The sequence below is a fragment of the Aspergillus versicolor genome (assembly GCF_001890125.1).
Source record: "Aspergillus versicolor CBS 583.65 unplaced genomic scaffold ASPVEscaffold_7, whole genome shotgun sequence".
Lineage (NCBI taxonomy): Eukaryota > Fungi > Ascomycota > Eurotiomycetes > Eurotiales > Aspergillaceae > Aspergillus > Aspergillus versicolor.
In genome coordinates, this window is record NW_024467530.1 from 1,723,846 (window position 1) to 1,748,045 (window position 24,200).

A 24,200-nucleotide genomic window follows, 5' to 3' on the forward strand; every position below is an offset into this window, starting at 1 on the left:
GCACAAGGTAATTCGGATTGCTGCGGTGTAATGATTAAATATTGCTGATGATCGCGACCTTGAGATAGATTGAAAGAGTGACTGTAGGAAGGGGAGTGATCAAAGTACATATGTTGGTCCGATTTTAGGCCGACACGGACAACCTCAGTGCCCCACGGAAAGAATAGGATAACTAATAAGGGTCACCATCTGCGGGTAGGCCCAATAAATAGATTCGACTGCTCGTCACATACGAACTAAGAGCTCCTCAGTGCTGACTGTCAGGGTTCAATAATAGCCAGGGCACGCACGGCTACCGTTGATGATCCACAAGGCTTTGCTCCGCTTATGACCAAACGACGACAATCAAGAGAGGCCGTAAAAACCACACGACACAGGCGAGATGATACAAGTCACTTTTTGGAGGGAGCAAATCATCGTCAAGCTCATGACAGCCGTTGAGTGGGATGCCCCCGGGCTTTGGTTCTTCCTGGTAGTACGGTAGTGCCGTGGAAATGTTATCCTGGCGATAAGAGCCAATCACGGGACCCAGCGGCTGGGCCCCCTTGGACTTCAGCCAACCTGCTCGAGTTTCTGTTTCGGATACCCTCCATTGACCCATATCGGTTGACGACATCGAATTCGCGATTTCCTCTAAATCGTTGGAGGAACGACCTGCCGGTGGCGATGGGAGTCCCGTGTCTGGAAAATTATTCCAGCCAACCAAATTCTCTCGTGGTCTTCCGAATCAACGTTGGTGGTCAAGAAGAACTGCGTCGCCTAATATGCTCTGTTGAGGTCTTGTGAGAAGATCTAGCTTGCTTGTGGCGGGGGAACAGGAGCGTTAAGCTTGGACTCGAATCCCCTGATTTCTCTGGTCGGTTTTCCTTCCGTTCTGCATTTCACACCGCATGCTATGGCCGCTTGCTCTGCTAGTTGAGAAACTGCAACTCTCCAATAAGCTCGAAAGCATCCGGAAACCCGGGCAGGTACACGTTGCCACCCGTGCGAGGAATAAACAGTATGATCTACCGCTTAATACGATATTCCTTGCGTTCTTGATCGCGATCAGCCGACTCGAACATAAACGGTAAGCAGAGACATCAACCAACAAGTTCTTGCTATTGGCACTCGAGATTATGCGTGCTGACATATTGAACCTCCACTCGCAGGATAACTTGCAAGATCTGGTGCCCGGTCATGGCACTTTCCTTCGTACCTGTTGTTGAACGGCCAGACGATGTGCCAAGAACGAAACGTCCGAGATAAGTCTATCCCCGGGCCCAATGAACGACCGATCATTGAAGTCTGGAGTCTGTGGTCTCTCATTCTGGTCATTCTCGCGCTGGGTGTTGAACTCTTTCACCCTATGACTGTGGTTAAGATATGGAAACTGCGTTCTCACTACTGTGTTCAACTCTCGAAGTTCAACAAGTGAAGGTTGGCGAATAGGGCCTCGTCGGACACTAGATTTCGTCCGTAAAGGTCATGGCATCTCAAGAGATACGCCTTTCTTGTCGAAAACCACCCGATGCATAGGTACGGGCGCGCACGTCCAATTCCCCTATGTTATCTGCCACCCGTCGAGAAACTGTTGATATCGCTATCTGCCGGAGGATGGTTAATGGTGATGTCGGTGCCTAAAGATTTTCGAGAGTTGGCGATGGCACGGGTGCTGACGGATGGGTAGTATTGTCAGCTTGCTGGACCTTTTTTCCAAACCAACCCTCTCCCAATGTTTCCACGAAGATTTATTGCCCAATGATAGCCCGTTACTTAGCAAGTACGTCGTGCTGTTATCTTAATGCCCGATGTCTATGCTCACTATGCATGTTTTATCAGGAATACCCTAAAGCCACAGCTGGCAATCACGTTGATCACGCCAACTTGAGCTTTCTAATCAGGGTGTGTTGGAGCAGAAGTCACCAATCACGATAGGGCCCATTGAGTTCTCGAATCCGTAGCTGATGAAATCGGCGCCTGTGTGTTTTGCTGTTGAAGGGCATTGCTCCCGGAAGGTCCTGCTGAAACCTGTCTGTCAACTCGTTGCTCCCGTCCCAAGCTCTTTCGTGGTCCATGTTGCACAGAGCGGTGAGAAAATGACTGAAGGCACTGGATCTCAAGGATGCCGACTCTGACGCATCTAGTTGTCTGATCGATCCCACTCAATCTCCTCGAGCTCAGGGGTACTGTTTCTGTCGCCGATGAGGAGGCAAAGCCAGAGCAAAAAGGTTCACTCCAGGTACCTTAGGTGAAACCAGGGAATAGGGTGTCTCAAACTCTTTATTCGAGGACTCTTTTTTTGCTCGTAAACAATGCAGTCGTTTGCGTTTTCTGTTTGGGAAGGGCGGGAAACTCCAACAAACTCCACCATTGCGCACATGTGGCTAAGGTAAGTATCTGATAGTTGGAGTTGAAGCCAGAATATGATGCGCGAAGGTGATTAGAGCAGAAAGGAGTTGTGGCCTCAGTGTTCTCGTCTGGCAGACTGGCACCAATAGGAGGGCTTTTAGGAGATAAGTTCCCAGCGTCGCTATTGGGCTCCACCGGATGGCCTCCTGCCCGTCACGGCCAGAGAGAACCATGGAACTTTGTTTATCTCACATGTCGACCCTTAATCTGACAGTTGCAGAACTTTATCGGAGGCATTCGATCCTGGCAGTGTTCAGGCCTCGCTACCTTCCCCGGGAGACACCCTGATGTCTGTTCTACGTCAAGAGATGCCCTCATAAGACCGTGTGTCGAACTAGGAAACAGGCTGCGGCCAAATATAGCCTGCTTTATACAAATCGCAATTTATAGGGTGATGTCTCGTGATCATACGAAACAGCCGAAAGTGAGACGCGGGCGTGATCCAGAGCCCAACTCTCCTGACAAATGCTTACCTCGACTTGTTCTATTTGAGCGGATCAATTTTCCGACACTCGGATACACTAATTCAACGACAGTAAGCCTTCAAAGCCCCTGGCGCAGCCCTTATCAGAGACCTTCTCCAAAGACGGTCTTTTCTCAGCGTGGAAGCAAAATAGCCCCCGATTCCGATGCGACTTGTGCCACTTTATCTTTGATGATTCCGAGTTATACAGCCCGTATCGTTGGAACATGATTTGCGCGTCCCCCTAGGGATGGATAAGTTTCTTTTTTGTGACACTACAAGCTAGAGGAATTACGATCGGGTATAGCGACAATCTTTTCCTCTTGTTGAAGTGCTCAATGTGCATGCATTTGTTTTTTTGACTCGGTCAGATTCCACGCTGGGCCATTGGTCGACCCGGCCCGCGCCTACTTGGCGGGATACCGAACCAATCATTCGGTAGGTAGCGCGACTTGGGTAAACGACGTCTGCGGCAAAGTTGAAGCCTTGTATGGTATCTGGGCTTGGGGTTTGACTCCGAGCCAGTAGCCGTCAATCCGAACTAACCCATTCCCTGGACCAATATTAAAAATATGCGTCTGCTCTGCGACCATAGAGCTCAATAATTGTTGAGACGGAATACACGGGTTCCAGCCAAACCCGACTATGTAGTACCGCACATATTACAAGCGCGAAGTACATCGTACGAACATGCCTGCCAAATTCCGGGGCAAGTTATTAAAACGCGAAAACTGCCCAGCATTCCAATGAAACATCCAATTTCCAGCGTGGTAAACACCCTGCGAACAAAATTCGCCCTCTTGTCAAGTCGCGTGTCCACAGACCCCTTGCTTAACCTGGGTCTTGACTCGAGTTTTCGGGAGAAAAGATAGCCCTTACGCCCTTGCCCCTGCAGTATATAGGCCCCCGCGCCCAGCTTCTTATTTCCTGCAGCTTCCAAAATAAAGAAAAAAAAAAAAAAAAAACAACGCCCAATAGACAGCGACCAAGTTAGTTAATTAGCGGCTTGCGAATCACCTGCAGTCCGTCCACTATCCACCATGCACTTCTCAGCCCTATCACTCGGACTCATCGCCCTCCTCGCTGCCGTCCACGCACACCCCAGCAGCCCCGTCGGCGCAAACCGATTCGTAAAACGACAAGGGCAGGACATCGGAAACACCGCCTGCGTGGGTGCCTGCGTCAAAACCCCAGAGACCTTGAACTGTGGGAAAAATATAGAGGTACATCCTTTTATTTCAATCTTGTTTTACTTGTTACTCTCCTACTCCTGGTCCGTCCAGAATATATCTCACAACCTTTGTATACATACGTCCTCCCCCCGTCTCGCACTTGCTATTTACCTGATGATGTTTTCTATCCGAGTTTGGATTTGAAACTTACATATATAACCCTATCTATACAGTTCCGCCCCCAACAGGGATGCTACATTTGCTGCTATTCAAATGAACGGGAAGGCGGCTTGCCCGTCACCACGGCGGATCGTGGTGCTGGGCTGTCCTAAGTTCGGAATGTGGTAATGGGACCGGGATCCATGGATGAGGGAATATAATGTATAATTGAATTTAATATGAATAATGGATGAGATGGACGTCTAGTCGGGTGTTCAGACGGGAGGACATTGACTGCTATTGTCCCTAGTGTCGCTGGTTGATCGGGGTGGGCGTTAATTGAAGTTTTACGTCCTATGCTTGAACCACCACGATTTCCAAAATCTTAATTATCAGCTACTTTTTTTTTTATATATAACGTCTAGTACGACTGTCCTAATAAAGTGTTTTTGTTTACACCGAGCCTATTAAGGGGTTTGAGATATATACACACTTCAAGTATTGATGTTCGTTTCGTTTGGATATCTATCTAGAGTTCCCGGTGGTTGCACCGCCTGTGTTGAAAGTCAAAGAAAGTTAAAGAAAAAAAAAAAAAAAAACGCTATATAAATCACACATCAAGTCGTGTCCGTTTGCGCTGAATTCTATGGTATACCGCCCATACTCCGCTTCGTATTAAATAATGATAATTGGAAAAAAAGAATTGGCCACAATCCATCTCGTGTAACACGACCTAAACACCATGAACTGCGTAGAAGCGTAGTCCACATCAGTTCTCATCAGAGACAGCTATGGCCGGAGTAGTCTTGGTGTTATCGTTCCAGAGGCCACTGCTAGCTGGAAAGATAGACCCGCTGTTGGAAGTGTTGACGGGGGAGTCTGGAATCATCTCGATATGAGGGACAACCAACTCTACGCTCTTTGCGCCACCGCTGCTAGAGAAGCAGGGTTTATGACGGGGAGGTAGAGGGCGATGAGCAGGCTCATACATATGGCCCATGTAATCCGATGCAGTGCTGCTTAGAGAGGATGGCGTGGATGCAACCGTATGGCTTAACGAAGGGAGAGTTGACAAGCTACTTGAGCTTTGGTTGTGGCCCTTGGAGCGCCGAATCGGAGCCGCAGGCTCGTCGCCGTGGAATTTGCAGAGATATTTCCAGGCATCCGAAGTCATCAAGCTTGGAGAATGGCGGTCACTGGGTATGACGGGCTTCCATTCGGTGGGATCAATATCCGTCCGGACATCGTTCGTGTCAGTGGGTATCCGGATAGGCTGAGAAGCTGTAACAGGGAGCTTCGTGGGCGTCAACGGCGCCACGATGGTTGGAGGAGACATTGGCGGAGAAGATGGAGGTGTGATAGGAGGGGATATCGTGTTGTAATATGAGAGTGAGGCCGAAAGAGGCTTCTGAGTGTCTTTGCGGCGGCAACTTTAAAATACGTTAGAGGATATAGATAATTAAGAAACAGTAAGGAAGGGTGGGAGGGAAGGTTGTCTTTATATGAACAAGATCAAGACAATCAGGGAACGGCAAGGTGACGTACCTTTCACTGCAATAAAGAAGGCGGTTATCGGGCACGGTTATCTGTTTTTCGCACATGGCACTACAGCAATTATTAGCATAAGCACAGCCGATAAGCAGGAATCCGACATGCAAGGGTTTTGGATAATGATAACGATTAGGCCCCATCTTCCAGGAATAGGAGCGGGAATAATGTGGCGGTGTGTGATGAGTAGGGTTACGGGGCATATATGAATCTCAAAACATACCAATAGTTGAGGAAGCTGGCGGCCATCTCAGGCGTCCGATCGTCGTCTGTTGAAGCGGCTCGGACTTGACCAGAACCTAACTTGGAGGCGGAGATGTTCGCAAATGAGGTGCCCCTCCGATGAATTGCTGGTCTGGCAGTCCTTTTGGACGAGTTCGAACCCGAAGGGGAGCGACGGTGATGGGAAAGACCGTGGCTTTGAGTCATGGTGGCGGTGAGGCCTTTGTATAGTATAAGGATCCTTGGCCGGTCGATTTATCTGGAATAGCCCAGTGATATGCAATGTGGAGCACGGTGATTCCCCTGAGGGGCCCGAGAATGAGGGATTTCCAAGGGGCTGGGTTAAGTCTGCCTCGAAAAACAAATGTCTCACTGTATCACAAAAGGCGACTGCAGTATTGTGTGCTTGGACAAAGGTGGACGATTGAGACAAACCAGGAGGAATGCTGAGGGAGGACGAATGCGGGAAATTGCAAAGAGAGCCAGTGACAGCACAAATATGTCCAGCAAGGCTTGCCGTCTAAGAGCGTTCACAGAGATAACGAAAGTGATAAGCTTTTGACTGTGAAACCCCAATGGTCAGCTGTGGCACAAACAGCAACGTTGTCGGCCCTTATCATTGGCCTGTAGAGGGGCAAAAGATAAGGGAAAGATGAGGTGCCAAGATAGGGAACAGGTGGTGCTTTGAAGAACCGGATCGGGACATACCAAGACAAACTGGGTTTATTTTTGGTTTAATCTTCGTCTTCTCTTGTTCTCTTCTCGCGTTGAGTCGTGCAAGGGCTGGAAGATACAGCCCCTGGTCCTGATTGCTAACGTGATGCGGGATTATTTGTACGGTGTAGATTGCCCGGTATGCCGCTAGGATTGCACAGCAGATGAGGAAAATCGCTCGGGATATTTTTTTTTTTTTTGACTGACGGACGGCAAACAGGGTTTCTTTTTAAGCGGACGCTGGATTGGTGACGAAACGCAATGCTACTGATCCACGAGTATAAATAAGAATAGAAGCGCCAACATGCCACAAGATGAGTCAAGAACCAGACCGGGGAGCCGGGAGTCGAGACAACAGTGGAGAAAGAGATTGAATTGCCTGTCTCAGAGTAGCTGAAGTGGGGGAGTAAAGAGAGTTCTTAAATAGGCGGCGAACGAGCGACTCAAATGGAGAGCAACCTTGGGAGGAGGACGAATTGGTTGCTCATGAACGCGTATGTCGAGCGAGGTTCTAGAACGCCGCAGGGTGGTGCCGGAAGCACCTGCTTGGATGGGTGGATGACGATCCCGAGCACGTCAGGACGCGACACCTGGGTCCTCAGGCACTGACAGACGGCCATTGTCAACCAACTCCTTGACGTCGACACTAATTATAGTCGGCCGTCCCTTGACTGACGGCTGTTCCGTGCTTTCGTCCCTCCAGTTCCCTGGTCCTCGTCTTGAATCCTTCTCTCCGGGTCTCCCAGCCGGGCCTTCCTTTTTCAGTGGATGACATGCCCCCAGTATGGGAAATTTGCTCATGCAGGACAAAACAAGGTGATGGGTCGATGTCATTCGTTGTGCTCCACATTCTCTGTGTCTCGACATTCACCTGGGCGGGCGTGATTCTTCTGCCAACTCTTCAGGTTGGACCGCCTGATGAGTGCAGCAGGCCAGTGCTCTGCAGAAGAGCTCCGACATTGGCTGCAGACGTAGCAGCGATTGGGCCACTTGCTAGACTGCATGTATCGACAACGTGGGAGGGCGAGGTACGGAGGGCTGAGGGCGATCGTTCCCTTCTCGTTGGAAACACTGCTGGTGGGAAACAATTCACCTGGGTGCCCTTTTCACTGCTCCTCGCTTTCCTCACACCGCTCGTGAATGCCGCCAAATTGCGTGTACCTTGGAGGAAATGTTACCGATTACAAGGCAGGCATCAGTTGCGTGCCACTACCGGGGTTCTCAAAACCCGCAGGCTCTTCAGCATGGTCTCTTTGTTACAACAGAGACTCGAGGATCTAAACAAAGAAAAACGACACATAATCAAGGGTGACAAGACTGAAAGGTCGAAAACTCAAAACGACGATAGTGGGGCACGTCGATGATGAAGCCCGAAACATTCCATTCTCCACAAACGCTCAGGCTTTCAAAGAGTGTCTGCCTGGGGTCAACCAAAAACAGTCATTAGCTGCCTCGATTTCGGCGCGGTGCAATGCCGGCGCCAGCTGCTTTGGCGTGAAGAACCTGTGCTTGATTTTAACTCGATGATAGATCCCGTTGGCGCTGCAAGGACAGCCCCGGGCCAGTAGACGCTATAGAAGCCGGCAAGGCGAAACATCACGTTTCATGCCGCTTTACTGTATTATTTGCGCATAGAAAAGCAAGTGGACCCATGATGGGAACCTGCATTTGCCTTGACGGTCCATGCAAGTCTACCCTAAACCCTCCAGTACGTAGTCGTTGAGTCTGCTGCAACCAAGCATTGATCCAGCGCAGTCCACGGATATCGCGGCCCTCGATGCAACCCAGAAACAACGCTGGGGCATCCCAGTGCCCTCTGCATCCATGGATCTACGCAGACCTCCCGTCGACCTCCCGTCCACTTCTGTCACTCTATCCATTCCAAACAATAAACTTGTGTGTCAGCCAATTATCGTTCGCCCTTGGGTCTGGACAGTCCGCTGCAAAGTTTTCGCCGGATGACGCAAGAAAACATACAATATAGCATGACTGTTGATGCAAATGAGGCAATAAAAAACGTCAACTTCCCTGATTGTAAAGAGGGAATTAAAAAAAAAACTCGGATCTCATTATTGAGCCCGGATGTGACGCCATTCCCCCAGATCTTGCGCTTTCCCGCCCGACTTTGGCTGGTCTTGTCTATACCTAGACTAGGGGTTTCTTCTAACCAGTCTGCAACTACAGACCTAGCAAAAGACGGCCTATTATCCCCCGCACGCTAAGACCCCTCTAGCACAGGTTAAAAACCAGTTGAACCTGATGTTTTCCAGTCAGGAAGTGGAGGTTGGCTTGCGATGGCCGTCGATCGGGATCTACATACTAAACTAGGTTGTCTTTTCTTTTCTTTTCTTTCTTTTTTGTTTGTTTGTGCTGTGGGCTCCATCACAGGCTAAACCGTCCAGGTTCAAAAGACGCATACCCGGAATAGTAGGCGCATATTATTATTGGCTGTGGATCGGTCACCTACCGCTCTGCCTACATTAGGTAATGTACTTTACGTGTAAGGGCGAATGGTTGTCAGTGTTGGCCTTTATCCTAAGTAGGTTGGTGGTTCCACACAGTTGGCCGTATCGGGGGAGTGAGTTGTAGAATTTATCCTAAAGGGTATCATAGCGGTATTGTACATCATTAAAGGCCAGGAATGAAAAACCACCGGCTATCATTTGTCGATATCCATGGCATCGCTGGCGCCAACTGTAACGGGTGCAGGTGTGGCCACAGGTGTAGTCGAGGCCGCGGCTGGAGTTGGGTTATTTGGGCCGGCCGTCTTTGCAGCCTCTCCATCCTTATCTGTGGATTTGGACTCGTCGACTGTGCCGGCAGGTTTTGGGCTGCTCTCTTTCGGGGCACTGGGATCTAAGAACCTTGCAGGTACGCCGCGCGCGGCAATACCAGATGGTCCAACGTAGCATCCAAGCATAGGACTCCAGGAATACTTTTGAGCAGCGGTATGGCGAATTTCATGGTATGCATATGAGTTTGCGAATGGAAGGGACGTATCTGGGTCTCGGTAGCGTGATGGAAGAGACGTGATAACACAAAGTGAGGACGATATTTCTATGACAAATTAGTAACGAGGCAAAAAAAAAAAAAAAAAAAAAAAAAAAAAAAAAAAAAAAAAAAAAAAAAAAGAAAGAGAAAGAAAGAGTCCAGGAGGAGAGANTACCAGATGGTCCAACGTAGCATCCAAGCATAGGACTCCAGGAATACTTTTGAGCAGCGGTATGGCGAATTTCATGGTATGCATATGAGTTTGCGCAGGGCAGGCACGGATCTAGAACTCGATAACGCGGTGGAAGAGATGTGACATCACCAGGTGAGGACGAAATTGATAGAACAAATTAGTAACGAGACAAAAAAAAAAAAAAAAAAAAAAAAAAAAAAAAAAAAAACGAAAGAAAGAAAGAAAGAGAAAGAAAGAGTCCAGGAGGAGAGATAATTCCACGTACTTGTAAGCCTAGGTGGTTTCTTCGCATTGAAGTAGATACTGAAGTCTCGACTCTGAGCAGTTTTGTCGTCAAAATTCTCCAGCACAGTGAGGAATCGTCCGGTGTGTTCGATGACCGCAGGGGCAGCCGGAGGTTGCTGTGAATCCGCAGTTGTCGCATTTGGTTCATCTATATGAATATCAGGTTGTTGTTCGGTTGGCACTGGGACCTGTGGGCTCTCCTTCGGTGCCCCGTCTGGCTGATCAAGGCCGTGGGCATTGGAAACCGGCAACTCTGAAGCAGGCTCGGATGTCGATTGAGTGCCAGGTATTGGCTGAGCGGTTTTTGGTGGTTCGGGAGCTGACACTTTGGCGACATCGCTGGGCTTCTCTGATTTAAGTGATGATTCGGCGTCGGGAATCTGTTCCTTAGTCTCTGTTGCGACTTCATCAGTTTGTGACGTTGAGTTTGGTGCTGTCGGACGGTCTGGTGTCCCTTCTGCCGTCCCTTCTGCCGCTCCACTATCAGTTGCTTTTGTTGGTTGTTCACCGGAAACCTGCGCATCTCCATTTACTTCCACATTCTCTTTTGGCACGCTAGAAGCTGCGTCTGCTTCTGGCAATGCGCTGGATGTGGACGCCGGTAACTGGTCCTCTGATGCTCCCTTTGTGGGGCTAGTAAGTTGAGTAGAGATTATCGAAGCTTCATTTTTGGTCTCAGAGTGGTTATCCCCCAGTGCCGGATCAACGACCACATCGGTATCGGTGTTTGTTTGTTGAGCAGGTTGGTCTAGTTTAGCGTCTTTGGTAGGTTGCGTGGCGTTTTCGTTCGGATTGATAGGGACTGTAGCCTGTGATATCTCCGGTTCAGTGACAGTATTGCTCGATGGTTGCTCCGCGACACTCTTCCCTTCTTTATCCGCCTTCTTGCTCTTCTTCCGCCCATTGTCGTCTTTCTCCGGTTTTGGTGTGATCGCTACTTTCCCAACTTGCGTTAACCGACCATCGGCCCAAGTCGCGACACCACTCCAGTACGATATAACAGGACCTTCGAGGCGACGATTCTGTAATGCTTCAATCTTCGCTCGCCTTTCCTCTGCCTTCCTCTTTTCCATCTCCTCCCATCGATTGAGGCTTTTGCTATTGTGCTTTTCCACTCTTTCAGCTTCTGCGAGACGTTCAGCCTGCGTCATCGATTTCGGCTTGTGCTTCGCCTTCCGCTTGGCTGCTTCTTCCATTGTGGCAATTAAACGTACACGCTTTTCCTCGCTATCCTTTAACCGAGCATGCGTGAGTTCTTTATTTTGCATAGTTTGTCGACGAGAAGAAGATCGTGTAGGTCCTTCGTCAACCGTGGGAATCCATGAAACTCGTTCCGATTTCTTCCTTGGGCGAGGAGGAACCGCCGTTGGCACCTTCGGCGCGGCGGTTGGGTCGATTTTCACCTTCTTGCTTGTAATCCTATACCGAAGATCTTCTCGAATCCTCTTTTTCTTCTTTTCCTCTTTTTCTTCCTTCTGAATTTGTTGTTCTCCCTCGAAGTCGTCCGCCTGAGCGTTCGGTCCTTGATCATCGTCATCGGAAGAGGACTCAAGTCCCATATCATCCTCTTCGCCTCCCTCTTCTGCTACATCCGCTGCAAACTCATTATCGTCATCCACCTCTTCGAATAATAGCGCCAGCTCATCATCTGCCTCAGCGTCTAAGAGGGCGGACATCTGTCGCCCAGCTGTGCTCCGCTTCTCACGTCCCTTGATGAGCGATTCCACGGGAACCTCCTCCTCGTCGGAAGAGGATGAAGACATATCTTCATCGTGTGACATTCTCGATTACCCGGTGAAAAAAATATTGAGCGTAATCAATCGTTTGATGGTTCGCGAATTCGGTACGACGCGTTTATAAGGTGCGTGAGTGGTTAAATAGCCGCCCTAACTCCATCTAATACGCCGCTGAGAGTTGAAAGGCGTGAAGAATAAATATCATAAGCATATAATGTAGGACTGCTAATTGGTAATATAATGATTGAGGACAAGGGTGCCACTATGATCACTCCTCGTCGCCGATGGAAGCTCTGAAGGCGGTATAGAAAAGTCGGCAGATTACTAAGTGGCGGTCTAAATCAGACCTTCGGGAAATCTGTGCCTGAGGCACTCTATTTGATACCTTATCTCCTTGCTGCTGTCTTGGCCAAGAGTGCCCGGAGAATTCGATGCACCACCAATCCACGTTCACTTTTTCTCGGGAGTGATCTCTGATGTGCCGGGCGTCCCAATATTACGACAGCCTTGTCTCCTTGCGTTAGGGGCCGGTATACTCCGACTCTGCCTTAATGAAGGGGCCACAAGCACAGACTCCCTTCTTACCTCCTTGCTGATGTCAAGTCGGAAAAGCTATAGAAAACTATAACTGCCGTCAAAAGTGTTCATCTATGGTACTATTTAAAGGACCCATAGCGGTTAATAGTCTCTACTACAACCTGTTCGGTCCCATTTCGGCCTTTTCCGTAGCGGAGGCAGAACTTCATCAGGAAAGGCGTTGGAATGCGGGGTCGAAGATGTTTCAAGAGTGTCAAGCATCCAAACGGGGCCGAGTTTTCAGATCCCTCCCTGTTTCAGAATTCGTAAGGTGGTCCAGCCCGTGATTGGCAGGCTGGCACATCATCAACTTGCCAACGGTGTCAGAAAGGGGCTGCTCGTTCCTGAGAAGGGCTGTTGTTCGAAAGCCCCTGTCACATTAAGCCTGTATTCCATACTGGAGGTCTTGCTCACGGAGGAAGGAAGGCCGGCAAGGGGACGTCGGCCACCTCGAGTGCCCATCGGATTAAACAACGAAGGGAGGCAGATCGCTCCTCGGTGCAAAGGTGAGAAACGCCATTGTTCGAGGCACCGAAATCAACTCCACTGACATCTCTGGATCCTCACCTGAAACGCCCCGTAGCCGCACAGGATCTAGAGTTTGGAGAGACAGGAGGTCATTGATTAATGCAACCCTGGTAACTTCATTGATAGGGTGAATATGGATAAAAAGACGAGACGAGCAAAAGCAACAATATCAGCTCACAAGTGAAAAAGCCTAAGCTGAATAAAACCACAGCCATCCTGGCCGTTCCATCGTATGCATGGTTTTAGAGTGCAGACGCACGCAAAGTCCCAGTGGCACTGTCCTTAATTCATTTCTGCCCGCGAGAGCTTCAGAATAATCAGTCGTGAATGGTGAATACAGAGTAACCTCGACAAAGGGCGAGCCTTCCAAAGGTCCAGTTCGTTCTGGCACATTTGACGACGCAACGGGCCAACCACAGGGCGCGAAGCAGCCGGGAGCTCCAGGTGCCCTGCTACCACAGCCAGCCAGCTTACCGCAGCCCGCAACCGCCTACTCGAAAGTCTTTTCCTCTGTGTCCCTTCCAACTCCTCTGTGATCTCCCAGCATCCTCCGATCCTGCTCTTACCTCTCCTGTTCTTCTCTCCCTTTCTTATCCATCTCTTCGTCTTTCTTCTCTCTCCTAATTCTTTCCATACTGTATCACTTTTTAGTCACGTCATCTCCCGATCCTTTCTCCATAGCCTGCCGTTCCACTTTTCGGCTTCTGCCCTGAGCTGGCCTGCTAATTTCCAGCCACCACCAAGTCGGTTTTTCTGGCCCTTGCACCTTGGAGTCGCCTTTATTCTTTCTCTCTCTCTCTCATTGTTACCCCGACGATTAATCGCATCTCCTCGGTCTTGTTTCTCCTCGTGAGGCCCTGCAGCTTTCCGGCCCACCTTGCTTTGGAGTTTAGTACACTTTGCATCTTTGGTGCCAGCTGGATTCTATTACGAGCCAAGCGACTCTTTTATTCATCGCGATTACTTTTCTCGATCTCTACGCCTAACGACCGAACGCTGGCGAATTGCCTATCCAATTCGTCTCCCTAGACTACACCTCAGCTTCATTCGAGCTTACGTATTCACTCGGACGATTCTTCCGGTCAACCCCGCCGTCGCACTCATTACCTGAATCACGCAAAGCCCTAATGCAGCACACAGTCTGAGACATTTTCCATTGCGTTGATTGTCATCCGACTTGTGGTGCACGGTTAATATACCGCCATTTTCCGAAGCATCAGCCTCGAACCTATGGTTGCCGTGGGTTGAGATTCCGATCGTGCAGGATATTCATATATCGTGGTCACCGCATAATACAAAGGCTCCGCAGTCCTTACCAAGACAACTTATTACCAAGTTTCGTGGCGGAGGTACCAGTTCATAATGCTACCGGTGACACGGCCCGAGGGTCATATGAGCCTCAATTATATTCCTACCACCCAACCCATGTCTGGGACTTCTACTGGTCGCAGTTCTCCAAGTGATTCGTCCGCAAATGCTGCCATTAAGCCTCCATTTGGGTCGTCTACTAGTCTCAATGGTGCTGCGGGCTCAATTGGAAGTGCAAGATTAGGGGCTGGATCCCCTTCTCACGAACTTGGTGCCCGCTTATACTCAAAACGGTAAGTGACTTATCTTGGGGACCAATTCAAACATCGTTACCATTTGTTAACGGCTGTGGTTACTATAGTGCACGCGAGATACAAGCGGAAGAAGGCGTCTCTCCGTTTTGGGGTCCTCCAACTAGCGGCCATTCTACCCCTCTTCGTGAAAATATTCCCGAGTCACCCAGCCAGGAGGGGTTTCCGGACCTAGTGCCTCCTACAAGTAGTTCAGTGAACGGGCCTGCACGAAGAACCCGAGCTGGTACAGTCCCGTCTCGGTTTTCTCCAGTCGGCGTTCTCAACGAGGCGAACCTTCAGCAGCCTTTTATGTCCCAAACTTCCCGGCCCACGCCTTCGACCAGCCCGTTCAGACCCACTGGTGTGTCAGGTATCGACACAGGTATCAAGCCTCCAACAACCATGGGTGGCAGCGGCACAGGTAATCTTTCACGCCTTCGGGCTGGCTCAATGCCGCAACGCACCAACTACCTGGGGTCTTCAGGACCGTTCGGCCCTTCACTATTCTCTACGAACTGGGGCACCGGCCGTGATCGAGCAACAACCCTCACCAGTATTAGATCGTCCGAGGGACCGACTTCGCCTAGTCAATCGTCGTTCTCGCGAGACGGACTCGCAGATAGTGACGTGAAGACTTTGGACTATCTTGGTCTCGCAGAAACCCCGCAGCAAGCTCGGGCCAATCTTGTACGACCGTCCGTTGATGTCCTACTCCAGCAGCAGCAGCAACAACAACAGTCGTCCTCGCTTCCCCCGCTCCTTGCTGAGCTAGCGATGATAAAAAACAACAGTCGCATCCGCTCTTACTCGGTCAATGCGAAGGAGAAGTATGCTGATGATGAAGACCTCGAGTACGAAAGTCGCTACTCACAACTTCCCTCGGGAACTGTTACACCATCCGCAGCTGCCACAGCTGCCCAGCTGGCCGCAACTCAAGCCCAGATCCATCAACACAACCTGGCAGTGCAGGCATTTGCAAACCATGCGACAGCTAATCGACCCCGTGCAAGGACTGCAGGCATTCTCGAAGCTCCTCCGCAGCGATCGTCCATTCGCAATTATCTTGCGACGCCGTCGCGCCTGGAGAATAGTTTTAGTGCTGCCGATTTGAACATTGCCGAAACCGGTGAATATGATGACCTGACAGAGGCTGTTCAAATGATGCATCTAGCCGGAGGCGGTGGCGCCAACATAGGGCTTCGCAGTACTACGGACCTGGTTGACGAGAACAACCAAGATGGCCCAACTCGGGCCCTCTGGATAGGCAGTATCCCCGTTTCGACGACTGTAACATCTCTGGAGGCTATTTTCAGCATGTACGGCAAAATCGAGTCCACGCGTGTACTGACCCATAAGAATTGTGGGTTTGTCAATTTTGAGCGTATTGAGAGCGCTGTACAAGCCAAGTCTTTGCTCAACGGAAAGGAAATCTTCCCTGGTGCTGGTCCTGTTCGAATCGGATACGCCAAGGTGCCTGGGTCATCTAACGCTGGCACACCTGGAGTCAACGGTACCCAACCTTCACCAACGCCAGATCCGAACTCGAAATCGACTGCTCCCGATGCAGACAAGTTCAGCAGCGGAACAAATGTTCCCCAGCTACCTTCGCTTCCTGATCTTCAGCCTGAAATGGTACAGATTGTCAAAGAATTCGGGGCAAGTGACGATGACGCCGCCAAGATTACCGCGAATATTCAGCAGGCGATCACCTTTCAGGAATTTAACGACGAGATTCCGTCGATCCCCGAACCGAATCAAACTAGAATGTTTGATGCCCCTCGCCTTCGTGACATTCGCAAAAGGATCGATAATGGAGCCTGTTCAATCCAGGAAATTGAGGAGACGGCGGTGGCAATGCTCCCGGAAATCGCGGAGCTTGCTTCCGACTATCTAGGTAACACCGTTGTTCAGAAATTATTTGAGTTCTGCTCCGAGCCTACGAAAGAACAAATGTTAGTTCCGATCGCACCTCATTTAGGTGAAATTGGCGTACACAAGAATGGTACCTGGGCAGCACAAAAGATTATCGATGTTGCCAAAACGCCGATGCAGATGCGGATGATCGTTGACGCTCTTCGACCGTACACTGTGCCTCTATTCCTGGACCAATACGGGAACTATGTCCTCCAATGCTGTCTGCGCTTTGGGTCCCCCTACAATGATTTCGTGTTCGAAACTATGCTAAGCCGGATGTGGCAGGTCTCGCAAGGACGATTCGGAGCTCGAGCTATGCGTGCCTGTCTTGAAAGCCATCATGCTACGAAGGATCAACAACGAATGCTTGCAGCAGCGATCGCTCTTCATAGTGTGCAGCTCGCCACCAATGCGAACGGCGCTCTATTGCTTACTTGGTTCTTGGATACCTGCACCTTCCCCCGCCGTCGCACTGTGCTGGCGCCGAGATTAGTTCCTCACCTAGTGCATCTATGCACACACAAGGTTGCGTATCTGACGGTTCTCAAGGTAATCAATCAACGGAACGAGCCTGAGGCTCGTGAAATTGTGTTGAAAGCCCTATTTTTTAGTCCAGGGGACGAGGTGCTGGAGAAGATCCTGAGCGACCAAACCTCGGGTGCCACATTGATTTTTAAGGTTCTAACAACACCATTCTTTGATGAGTCGATGCGAGCAGAAGTCGTAAAGAACGTCTCAAAGGTTCTTACCAAACTCAAAGCCACACCAAGCCAGGGTTACAAACGTTTAATGGACGAAGTCGGTCTGTCCGCGCGGGGTAGCTCTCGTGATAATCACCACAGTCGTGAGGGTACTGGCCACGCTTCCAACCCCGAGAAGCAACAGCATCGGCCCACTTCCCGACAAGCGTCTTCCAATTATCCTTCGCAGCCGTCCATGGATAGGCAGTATAGCGGACAGTTTCCTGCTATGAATCAAAACCTTGATGGAGCCCGGTCTTTGCCAACCGAACAGCCTCAGAATACAGGGAATTTTGAGCCTTACCCTGCCAACGGCATTGGTGGCCTTGGTTCTACCGGCGCCATGAATGCTTTGAATGGGATCGGCAGCGTTAATGGGGCCAATTTCGGCCAGGATCCTATGATTCCTCTCGCACAGCAACAGATGCAGTATCAAGCATTCCTAGCCGCACAATCTCGGGGTGTATCACCAGGTGGCCTCTATCCGCCTTTGGGAAATTCTAACTATGGATATCCCGCTGGATCGGACAACCTTCGGGGTATGCAAAGCCAACCCGGTCCCATGTCGTCAGCCCCAGGCCAAATAAATCCGGGCCCATTGCTCAACCAGTCACCTTATGCTCCTCAACAATTCAGCCCTGTCATGGGATCAGCCCAGATGTATCAGTATCCTCCTCAGTTTTACTCTCAAGCACCCCCTGTACAAGGACAGCCGTCTGGGGGACGACGCGGACGTGTGAGTTACTCTTAGTTCCCGTTTTATAAAGGGAAAGGCTAACGTATCTCGGCAGCGCTGAATTTTTCCTATACCTTCTAATCCGCCTTGGATTCTACCCGTGTATAAAGTTCTTAACTTATTTCTCTCGCCTTCAGTGACACAGAATAGGGGGTTGAAATGCTCTATAAAACCTAGATCGACGCTGGATCGTCTTGGGGAAGGGGAATGCAGAAGCATGAAAAAGGAAAAGTGTTGCGATTTATTTATTTTTGAGCATATTGGTGTCATTGTGTATGGGTCCTGCAATCTCAAGGTGACAAAGCCTCCTCGGTCTCGATTCTACCAATCTCCCCATCATAACCCTGTTGGATATAAAACCATATCTATTGTTTAGTAGTATTACTATTATTTATGATCATGATTATGATGATGATATGCTTTTCTGAAATTTGTTTATTAAGCTATTGAAGTAAGTAGTTTTGGACGAGGGCGAGATCTCAGATAACACTTTGTAGTCATACTCTGTCTCGGACACCTAGCGTAGCACGTGACATTCCTGATGCGGCTGCCCCATCTTTAATGAACGACGACATAGTAAGGGCCGACTAAAGGCTTCGCCCATCCACGCAATCAGAGTTATCGAATTCAGGCCCACTAGTATAGGTCCCAGTTACTGGTTATTATCATTATAATTTGCTCGTCCGTTTGCTGTGGGAAAGTGCCACGGCAACCTGTTGCACCCTGATTATGCCTACAAACGGCGACATCGGTCGAGGTATGCTTCTTAATACCAATATCCCTAAAGCCACCATCCAATCCATCTATAGTCATCTATATCCCTCCTGGATTACTATTAAATCGCGCTAACGCCCCGTTTTCAATAATGCAGCATCGCCGGCCGCATCGGGCTCCAGAAACTTCATCGATGCATCGGGATTCAAGTTCTCCGAGAAGGATACCAAGCCGGGCAAGATCAAGCTAAAGAAGGCAGGGAAACTAGGGAAAAAGAAGGGTGAGGATAACTCGAACATGATCCGAGCTTTCCTTTGCAGCGATTACTGACGGCCCGGTTGTGTTCGCTGCTTCCCAGACAACAAAGAGCCACCCAATTCGCCTGGCTCATCGCCGATCCTGCCGGAGATCGATGAGAAGACGATGTCTGTTTTCCCCACGGGGAAACCGCGTGAAGAAGACCACATCGAGACTGTAGTTTGCAAGACTTGCAAGAGGCCGGTCCTCAAGCAGAATGCTGCAGAGCATATCAGGGGGTGTATAAGGGCGAAGCAGGAGAAGGCGCGGAAGAAGAAGGAGGCCCGGGATGCGGCTAATAGGGCCAAGGCCGGAGAGAAGGAGGGCGATGAGGATGGCGCCGGTGGCGATAAGGGTGACGGAGATGATTCGGTGAAGGCCCAGAAAAGCGCAAAGAAGAGTGCTGTCAAGGGTATGGCGGAAGATGGGACAAAGAAAGGCAAGAAGCGCAAGGCGGAGGGTGATGATGATAACAAGGACAAGGAGCCGAAGAAGAAAAAGAAGAAGGAAGAACAGAAACCAAAGGCGCCGAAACCGAAAGGCCCTGTTGATGTTGAGAAGCAATGTGGTGTTCCTTTGCCGAATGGTGCCCAGTGTGCCCGGTCGTTAACTTGCAAGAGTCATTCCATGGGTGCAAAACGTGCCGTGCCTGGACGGTCATTGCCGTATGACATGTTACTCCAGGCATATCAGAAGAAGAACCAGGCTCGTCAGCAGAGTATGTTTACCCTATTGGCCAGATTTTGGACTTGGGGTATGCTAATGGTTTACAGAGGCGGCCATCGACGCAAACGCACCGCTCCAAGACGACTTGGAGAACAATGGTCCTGTCGACTCAGACGAAGAAAAAGATGCTGTCATGGCGGCGATTTCGCGCTCCCAGCCACAACCGATGGTCAGCCACACGTTGATATCTACCAAGAAGAAATATCAGTATGTACGAATCAAGGAGATGCTTTCGCATGCGCTGGGTGGAGCCCGCGGTGGTGGGCTCTTTTCAACTGGCGACCAAGTCAACAGTCCAATCGAGGGGAATCTCTTCCAGCCGGTGGACGATATCGATATAGCAGATGCTCCAGGCGATATTGACTTGGATAATACCAACCTAACCACGCCGGATATTGCGAGGAAAACTCCGGTAGCGGCAGGTTCATAGGGGACGTGGCGATCATCGTCTTCCTCTCTTGCTATCTCACTCAACTATCTTCTTACAGTGAGTGATGATGACAGTATTGTACATTCATTTCTGTTGGGCGAACCGGTTAGGTGCAGGCGTTGGTGGAAGACCTTTTTGCGTTGGGGACTTGGCTGGCTGGCTGTTTGGTTTGATTTTTGCCTGTTCTGACAATACGATACCCCCCGAGTTAACGAGCTGTTGATGTTTATATATACATATATATTAAATCGTACTCATTTTATACATTCCCAACTCACACTCGTCTCCTAGCCTTGAAATTAAGGCTGCTGCGTTGCGGATCCTCCCGAACACGCAATTGCTTGCCTGAGGCACTGAACTTCATCCTGCCCGGCAAAGATCCCAGGAAAGAACAAAGAGCACATTCCTTAGATCAATTCGCATCTCAACAAAGTCGGCCCCTATTCACAAACCCCTTCTCTGGGCTCTGAAATTTCCTTCGCGGTGCAGCCACCCGTATTTTATCTCTCTGCGCCTACGGGCCAGTGAGAAAGAGCCTACAAGCGATCATATCAACTCCCTTGATCCCCACGCGCACTTCGTTCGCACGTCTATCGCCAGACCCAGAGGATATAGAAGAGAAACCAAGGGGAAGATGGGGAATTCCGTGCCTGATCTTGATGCCGTCGGCCTGAAGGCTGAGCCTGAGCTAGCTGATCAATTCCGCAGAGAGGTCGCAGAGCTACTAGGTCGCAAAAACCTCAGCTTCCCCGGCGCCCAACCGGTCAGCTTTTCCAGGCACCACCTCACCGAACTACAACGCGAAGATTATTATGTATGCGAAAAGACGGACGGCATCCGCTGCCTCATGTACTTTGCGCGCGGAGAGCCAGACTCAGACAACCCGGAAATTCACTACCTGATCGATCGCAAGAACGAGTACCGCTACGTTCCGAACCTGCACTTTCCCCTGCCCAACGATGATACCTTCCAGTCTTTCCACGTGGATACGCTGGTGGATGGCGAGCTTGTCAACGACACGTACGATGATGGCACCCAGCAGCTAAAATACCTCGTCTTCGACTGCCTCGTATTAGACGGCCAGAGCTTGATGCACCGCACGCTCGACAAACGCCTCGCATACTTTAAGGAGAAGGTTCTGAAGCCGTACAACGCGCTTTATCAGCGCTTCCCCGAAGAAAAACAACACCGGGTTTTCACAGTCGAAGACAAATCTACCCAGTTCAGCTACGGCATCGAGATGATGTTTCGTGAAGTGATCCCCAAAGTGAAGAGAATCCACGGTAATGATGGACTCATCTTCACCTGCCGCAGCACACCGTACCGTATCGGCACGGATGAACACATTCTGAAATGGAAACCTCCCGCCGAAAACACAATCGACTTCCGGCTCCGTCTCGAATTCCCCGTCCTCGAACCGGACACTGATGACGAAGCAGACGGCATCACAGAACCTTACCCTGACTATGATGCTTTTCCCATCTTCCACCTTTTCGTCCTCCACAATAATGATCAATACCAACCATTCGGTGAGATGTACGTGGCCCCATCTGAATGGGAAGATCTCAAGGCCCTCCAGGTGCCACTCGACGACGCAATCGTCGAATGCTCCAAGGACGAGACTGGCCGATGGCGCTTCCACCGAGTGCGCGACGATAAAGCAGACGCAAATCATTTTACAACCGTGGATAAGGTATTACAAAGTATCGAGGACCGCGTTACGGAAGATGATCTCATCCGCTCTGCGCCGGCTATCAAAACGGCTTGGAAAAAGCGTGCCCAGGGGGGTGACTTTGATGATCGGAAACCGCGTGCGAGGCCGGCTGGCCCACCGCATGTAAACGGGAATGGGGTCAAAAGGAAATTCGAGGAATAACATTGAATTGTGTTTCTTTATTCGTTTAATCTATTTCTATTGAGTTTGCTTTTGCGGGGTGTTCTGGCGTTGGGGATTTCGTCTCAACTCATTATTCACGCTCTGATGAGGGAGGGGTGGGTGGAGTGGCTGTCAAAACTGGTTTTCTTCTTCTCTATCCTTTATTATTGGAAGAGAGACAATAGGGGAATGTTATATAATTGTATATCCGAATCGATTTACCATTTAGCATTCAAGATTTGGTTCTTTTAGCTATATTAGCAGGGAGTGGGAATAAGAACCAAGTTACCTTAATTCTTTTTGAACAAGCCTACGTCGTATTGAGATGCTATATGTGAGACGCGATTCATGCGCTTATTTTGCTGGTATAAAAAAGATAAAGAGGAAATGACATGCACACTAAAGATACAGATTATCGCTTCTTGATGCTGACGTCGATGTTTGTAACCGCCCAGGCTGCCGCAAAGACACTGAATAGACCGATTGTGATGGTAATGGGCTTGCGCATTCCATCCCAGAAGGAGTAATCGTAGGCGACCTAGTTGCCAAGTAAGTGACTGGAAACATCTTTGTATATACGTGGTAACTAAAATTTGGAAACTTACCAGAAGCTGGGAGTCGCGAGCCTCATCAGTGAGACCGTCCACAGTAAGGGTCAAAGTAGTGCGGCCAATGGTATCCATAAAGGTCTTGTGCGTGGACAATGACGATTGGATCTGGCTTGCGCCTGGCAGTCCATTGCTGGAGGCACCTTCAACAGTCTCATAGCGCACATTCCGAGCGCCCTCGGGGAGAATAACGCGCAAAACTACATTCTCGTACTGAACGCCTTCGCCCATCTTAGGTCCCTCGAGGAACGGGACCTTGAGCACATAGGAATCGGTGGCAGAGGTTGCCTGGCGCAAAAAGCGAGAGAGATCGTTGTTCCAACCAATGCGGAAGCTGTAGTTCCAGCCACCGAAGATGGGGAAGCGGGGTTTGAGGTCCAAATTACCTTCGCGGTTCCTAAGTCCTGGGCGGTAGCGGCTCGTGGAGACATTTCCGATGTCGTCAATGAAGTAAGGGTCCACCGAGCCTGGCTTGAGGGGGTATTGCAGCTCCCTAACAGCAGATGAGGGGGCTTGTTGGTAGTTCGAAACAGTCCAGTCCACGCGGGAGAACTGGTTTAGGAGCTTGGAACCGTTGTTATGGAGCCAGTAGCGTTCTTCCGTGGCCAAGTTGCCACCCCAGTGGGAAACTTCCAGGTCTCGTTCCAGCAGAGAGGCTGTGATCACCGGCTTCGTAAACTCGTAGCGAACAGTAATGGGGTAGCTTGTCCCCGGCACCACCTTGGCAGTGTCGTAGGGTCCATATGTGTAAGTCGAGGCCTGACGTTCGGGATCCGCGCCTGATTTGAGATCCGTAGTTGTGTAGTCGGGCACATTTGTACTAGAAAACTTGACCTTGGTCTTCTGTGTCACGGTCTGGTAGGCGGAGGGAACATATGCGGAGAAAGAGTAAGTGAGAAACTGACGATCCGTCTGCTCAATGGCAGCCGGGCGTGGCTGAAGAGAGTTCAAGAGCGAGTACGAGATTCCAAGAGTAAGTTGCGATGAGGGAGCAAGAGGCTCAGGCAAGCGGACAAGGAAGTATTGAAAGTCACTAGTCAACCCGGGTTAGTTTTGAGGCCAACTGGTTTCTACATTAGCCATTGAGCGCGACATTGGCGACTTACCTGGGCGATGAAAGCTCTGTAGCTTCCACATCAAACCTTCCTTTCTCTGTTTCTTTTTTATTGCGGACTTCTAATCCTCCAACACGGTCGAATACGTCCGAAGGGAAGGACAGATAGTACTCGCTCTGGGGTTGTTTATCCACATTCTCGACGACCACGTTGATAGTCTCACGAGCGTAGCCCTTTTCTAAATTTGTATTCCGGACCAGATTCACATTTTTAAATACCTGCGGAGGCTTGAAGTCGGCGGGGAGCGCAGCTTTTGACGAGGTGGAGGTGGAATGGGCGGAAACTATAGAGCTGCTGGACAGGACAAGCCCGCAGAACGCAGTAACAACGGTAGCAAACGGCCTCATTGTGGCAAGCGCAGCTTTGCACCAGACCGCGCTGAAGAGCTAAGAGTTCTCACCAGGAGAGGGAGTCGAAACGAGAGAGCAACGAGGAGAGACGGCGGGGAGATGCGGAGGAGTGGTC

General features: G+C 50.1%; 6 protein-coding genes across 6 annotated transcripts; 3 read left to right on the top strand and 3 right to left on the bottom strand.

Annotated features, from left to right (window-relative positions):
• Positions 1-1,531: 1,531 nt before the first annotated feature.
• On the bottom strand, positions 1,532-2,139 carry ASPVEDRAFT_44033 (uncharacterized protein). The gene is made up of 3 exons (XM_040812962.1): positions 1,822-2,139; positions 1,670-1,762; positions 1,532-1,611 (listed from the first exon to the last, which is right to left on the bottom strand). Exon 1 carries the CDS (start codon positions 2,055-2,057, stop codon positions 1,902-1,904), a length of 156 nt encoding a protein of 51 aa, XP_040670298.1. The 5' UTR covers positions 2,058-2,139; the 3' UTR covers positions 1,532-1,611; positions 1,670-1,762; positions 1,822-1,901.
• Positions 2,140-3,792: 1,653 nt separating this feature from the next.
• Positions 3,793-4,621, top strand: ASPVEDRAFT_44036 (uncharacterized protein). Its single transcript, XM_040812963.1, has 2 exons — positions 3,793-4,077; positions 4,260-4,621. Exons 1-2 carry the CDS (start codon positions 3,895-3,897, stop codon positions 4,356-4,358), a joined length of 282 nt encoding a protein of 93 aa, XP_040670299.1. The 5' UTR covers positions 3,793-3,894; the 3' UTR covers positions 4,359-4,621.
• Positions 4,622-4,954: 333 nt separating this feature from the next.
• Positions 4,955-6,162, bottom strand: ASPVEDRAFT_85923 (uncharacterized protein; the record flags this gene model as incomplete). The annotated part of the gene is made up of 3 exons (XM_040817763.1): positions 4,955-5,615; positions 5,731-5,790; positions 5,957-6,162. 3 exons carry the CDS (start codon positions 6,160-6,162, stop codon positions 4,955-4,957), a joined length of 927 nt encoding a protein of 308 aa, XP_040670300.1.
• Positions 6,163-14,340: 8,178 nt separating this feature from the next.
• ASPVEDRAFT_30986 (uncharacterized protein) lies at positions 14,341-20,136 on the top strand (the record flags this gene model as incomplete). The annotated part of the gene is made up of 8 exons (XM_040810412.1): positions 14,341-14,579; positions 14,648-17,969; positions 18,413-18,420; positions 18,491-18,545; positions 18,615-18,726; positions 18,841-18,963; positions 19,042-19,698; positions 19,754-20,136. 8 exons carry the CDS (start codon positions 14,341-14,343, stop codon positions 20,134-20,136), a joined length of 4,899 nt encoding a protein of 1,632 aa, XP_040670301.1.
• Positions 20,137-20,403: 267 nt separating this feature from the next.
• ASPVEDRAFT_74038 (mRNA guanylyltransferase) lies at positions 20,404-22,012 on the top strand (the record flags this gene model as incomplete). The annotated part of the gene is made up of 1 exon (XM_040816236.1): positions 20,404-22,012. The coding sequence occupies exon 1, from the start codon at positions 20,771-20,773 to the stop codon at positions 22,010-22,012; it is 1,242 nt and encodes a 413-aa protein (XP_040670302.1). The 5' UTR covers positions 20,404-20,770.
• A 412-nt stretch (positions 22,013-22,424) lies between these two features.
• On the bottom strand, positions 22,425-24,082 carry ASPVEDRAFT_136157 (dolichyl-diphosphooligosaccharide--protein glycotransferase subunit OST1; the record flags this gene model as incomplete). Its single annotated transcript, XM_040807269.1, has 3 exons — positions 22,425-22,550; positions 22,618-23,653; positions 23,727-24,082. The coding sequence occupies 3 exons, from the start codon at positions 24,080-24,082 to the stop codon at positions 22,425-22,427; spliced, it is 1,518 nt and encodes a 505-aa protein (XP_040670303.1).
• Positions 24,083-24,200: the final 118 nt, after the last annotated feature.

Bases quoted from the DNA above. Each gene is read 5' to 3' on its own strand.
- ASPVEDRAFT_44033 (XM_040812962.1), bottom strand. From the start codon at position 2,057: ATGGACCACGAAAGAGCTTGGGACGGGAGCAACGAGTTGACAGACAGG.
- ASPVEDRAFT_44036 (XM_040812963.1), top strand. From the start codon at position 3,895: ATGCACTTCTCAGCCCTATCACTCGGACTCATCGCCCTCCTCGCTGCC. The intron at 4,078-4,259 runs GTACATCCTTTT...CTATCTATACAG, and splicing joins ACTGTGGGAAAAATATAGAG to TTCCGCCCCCAACAGGGATG.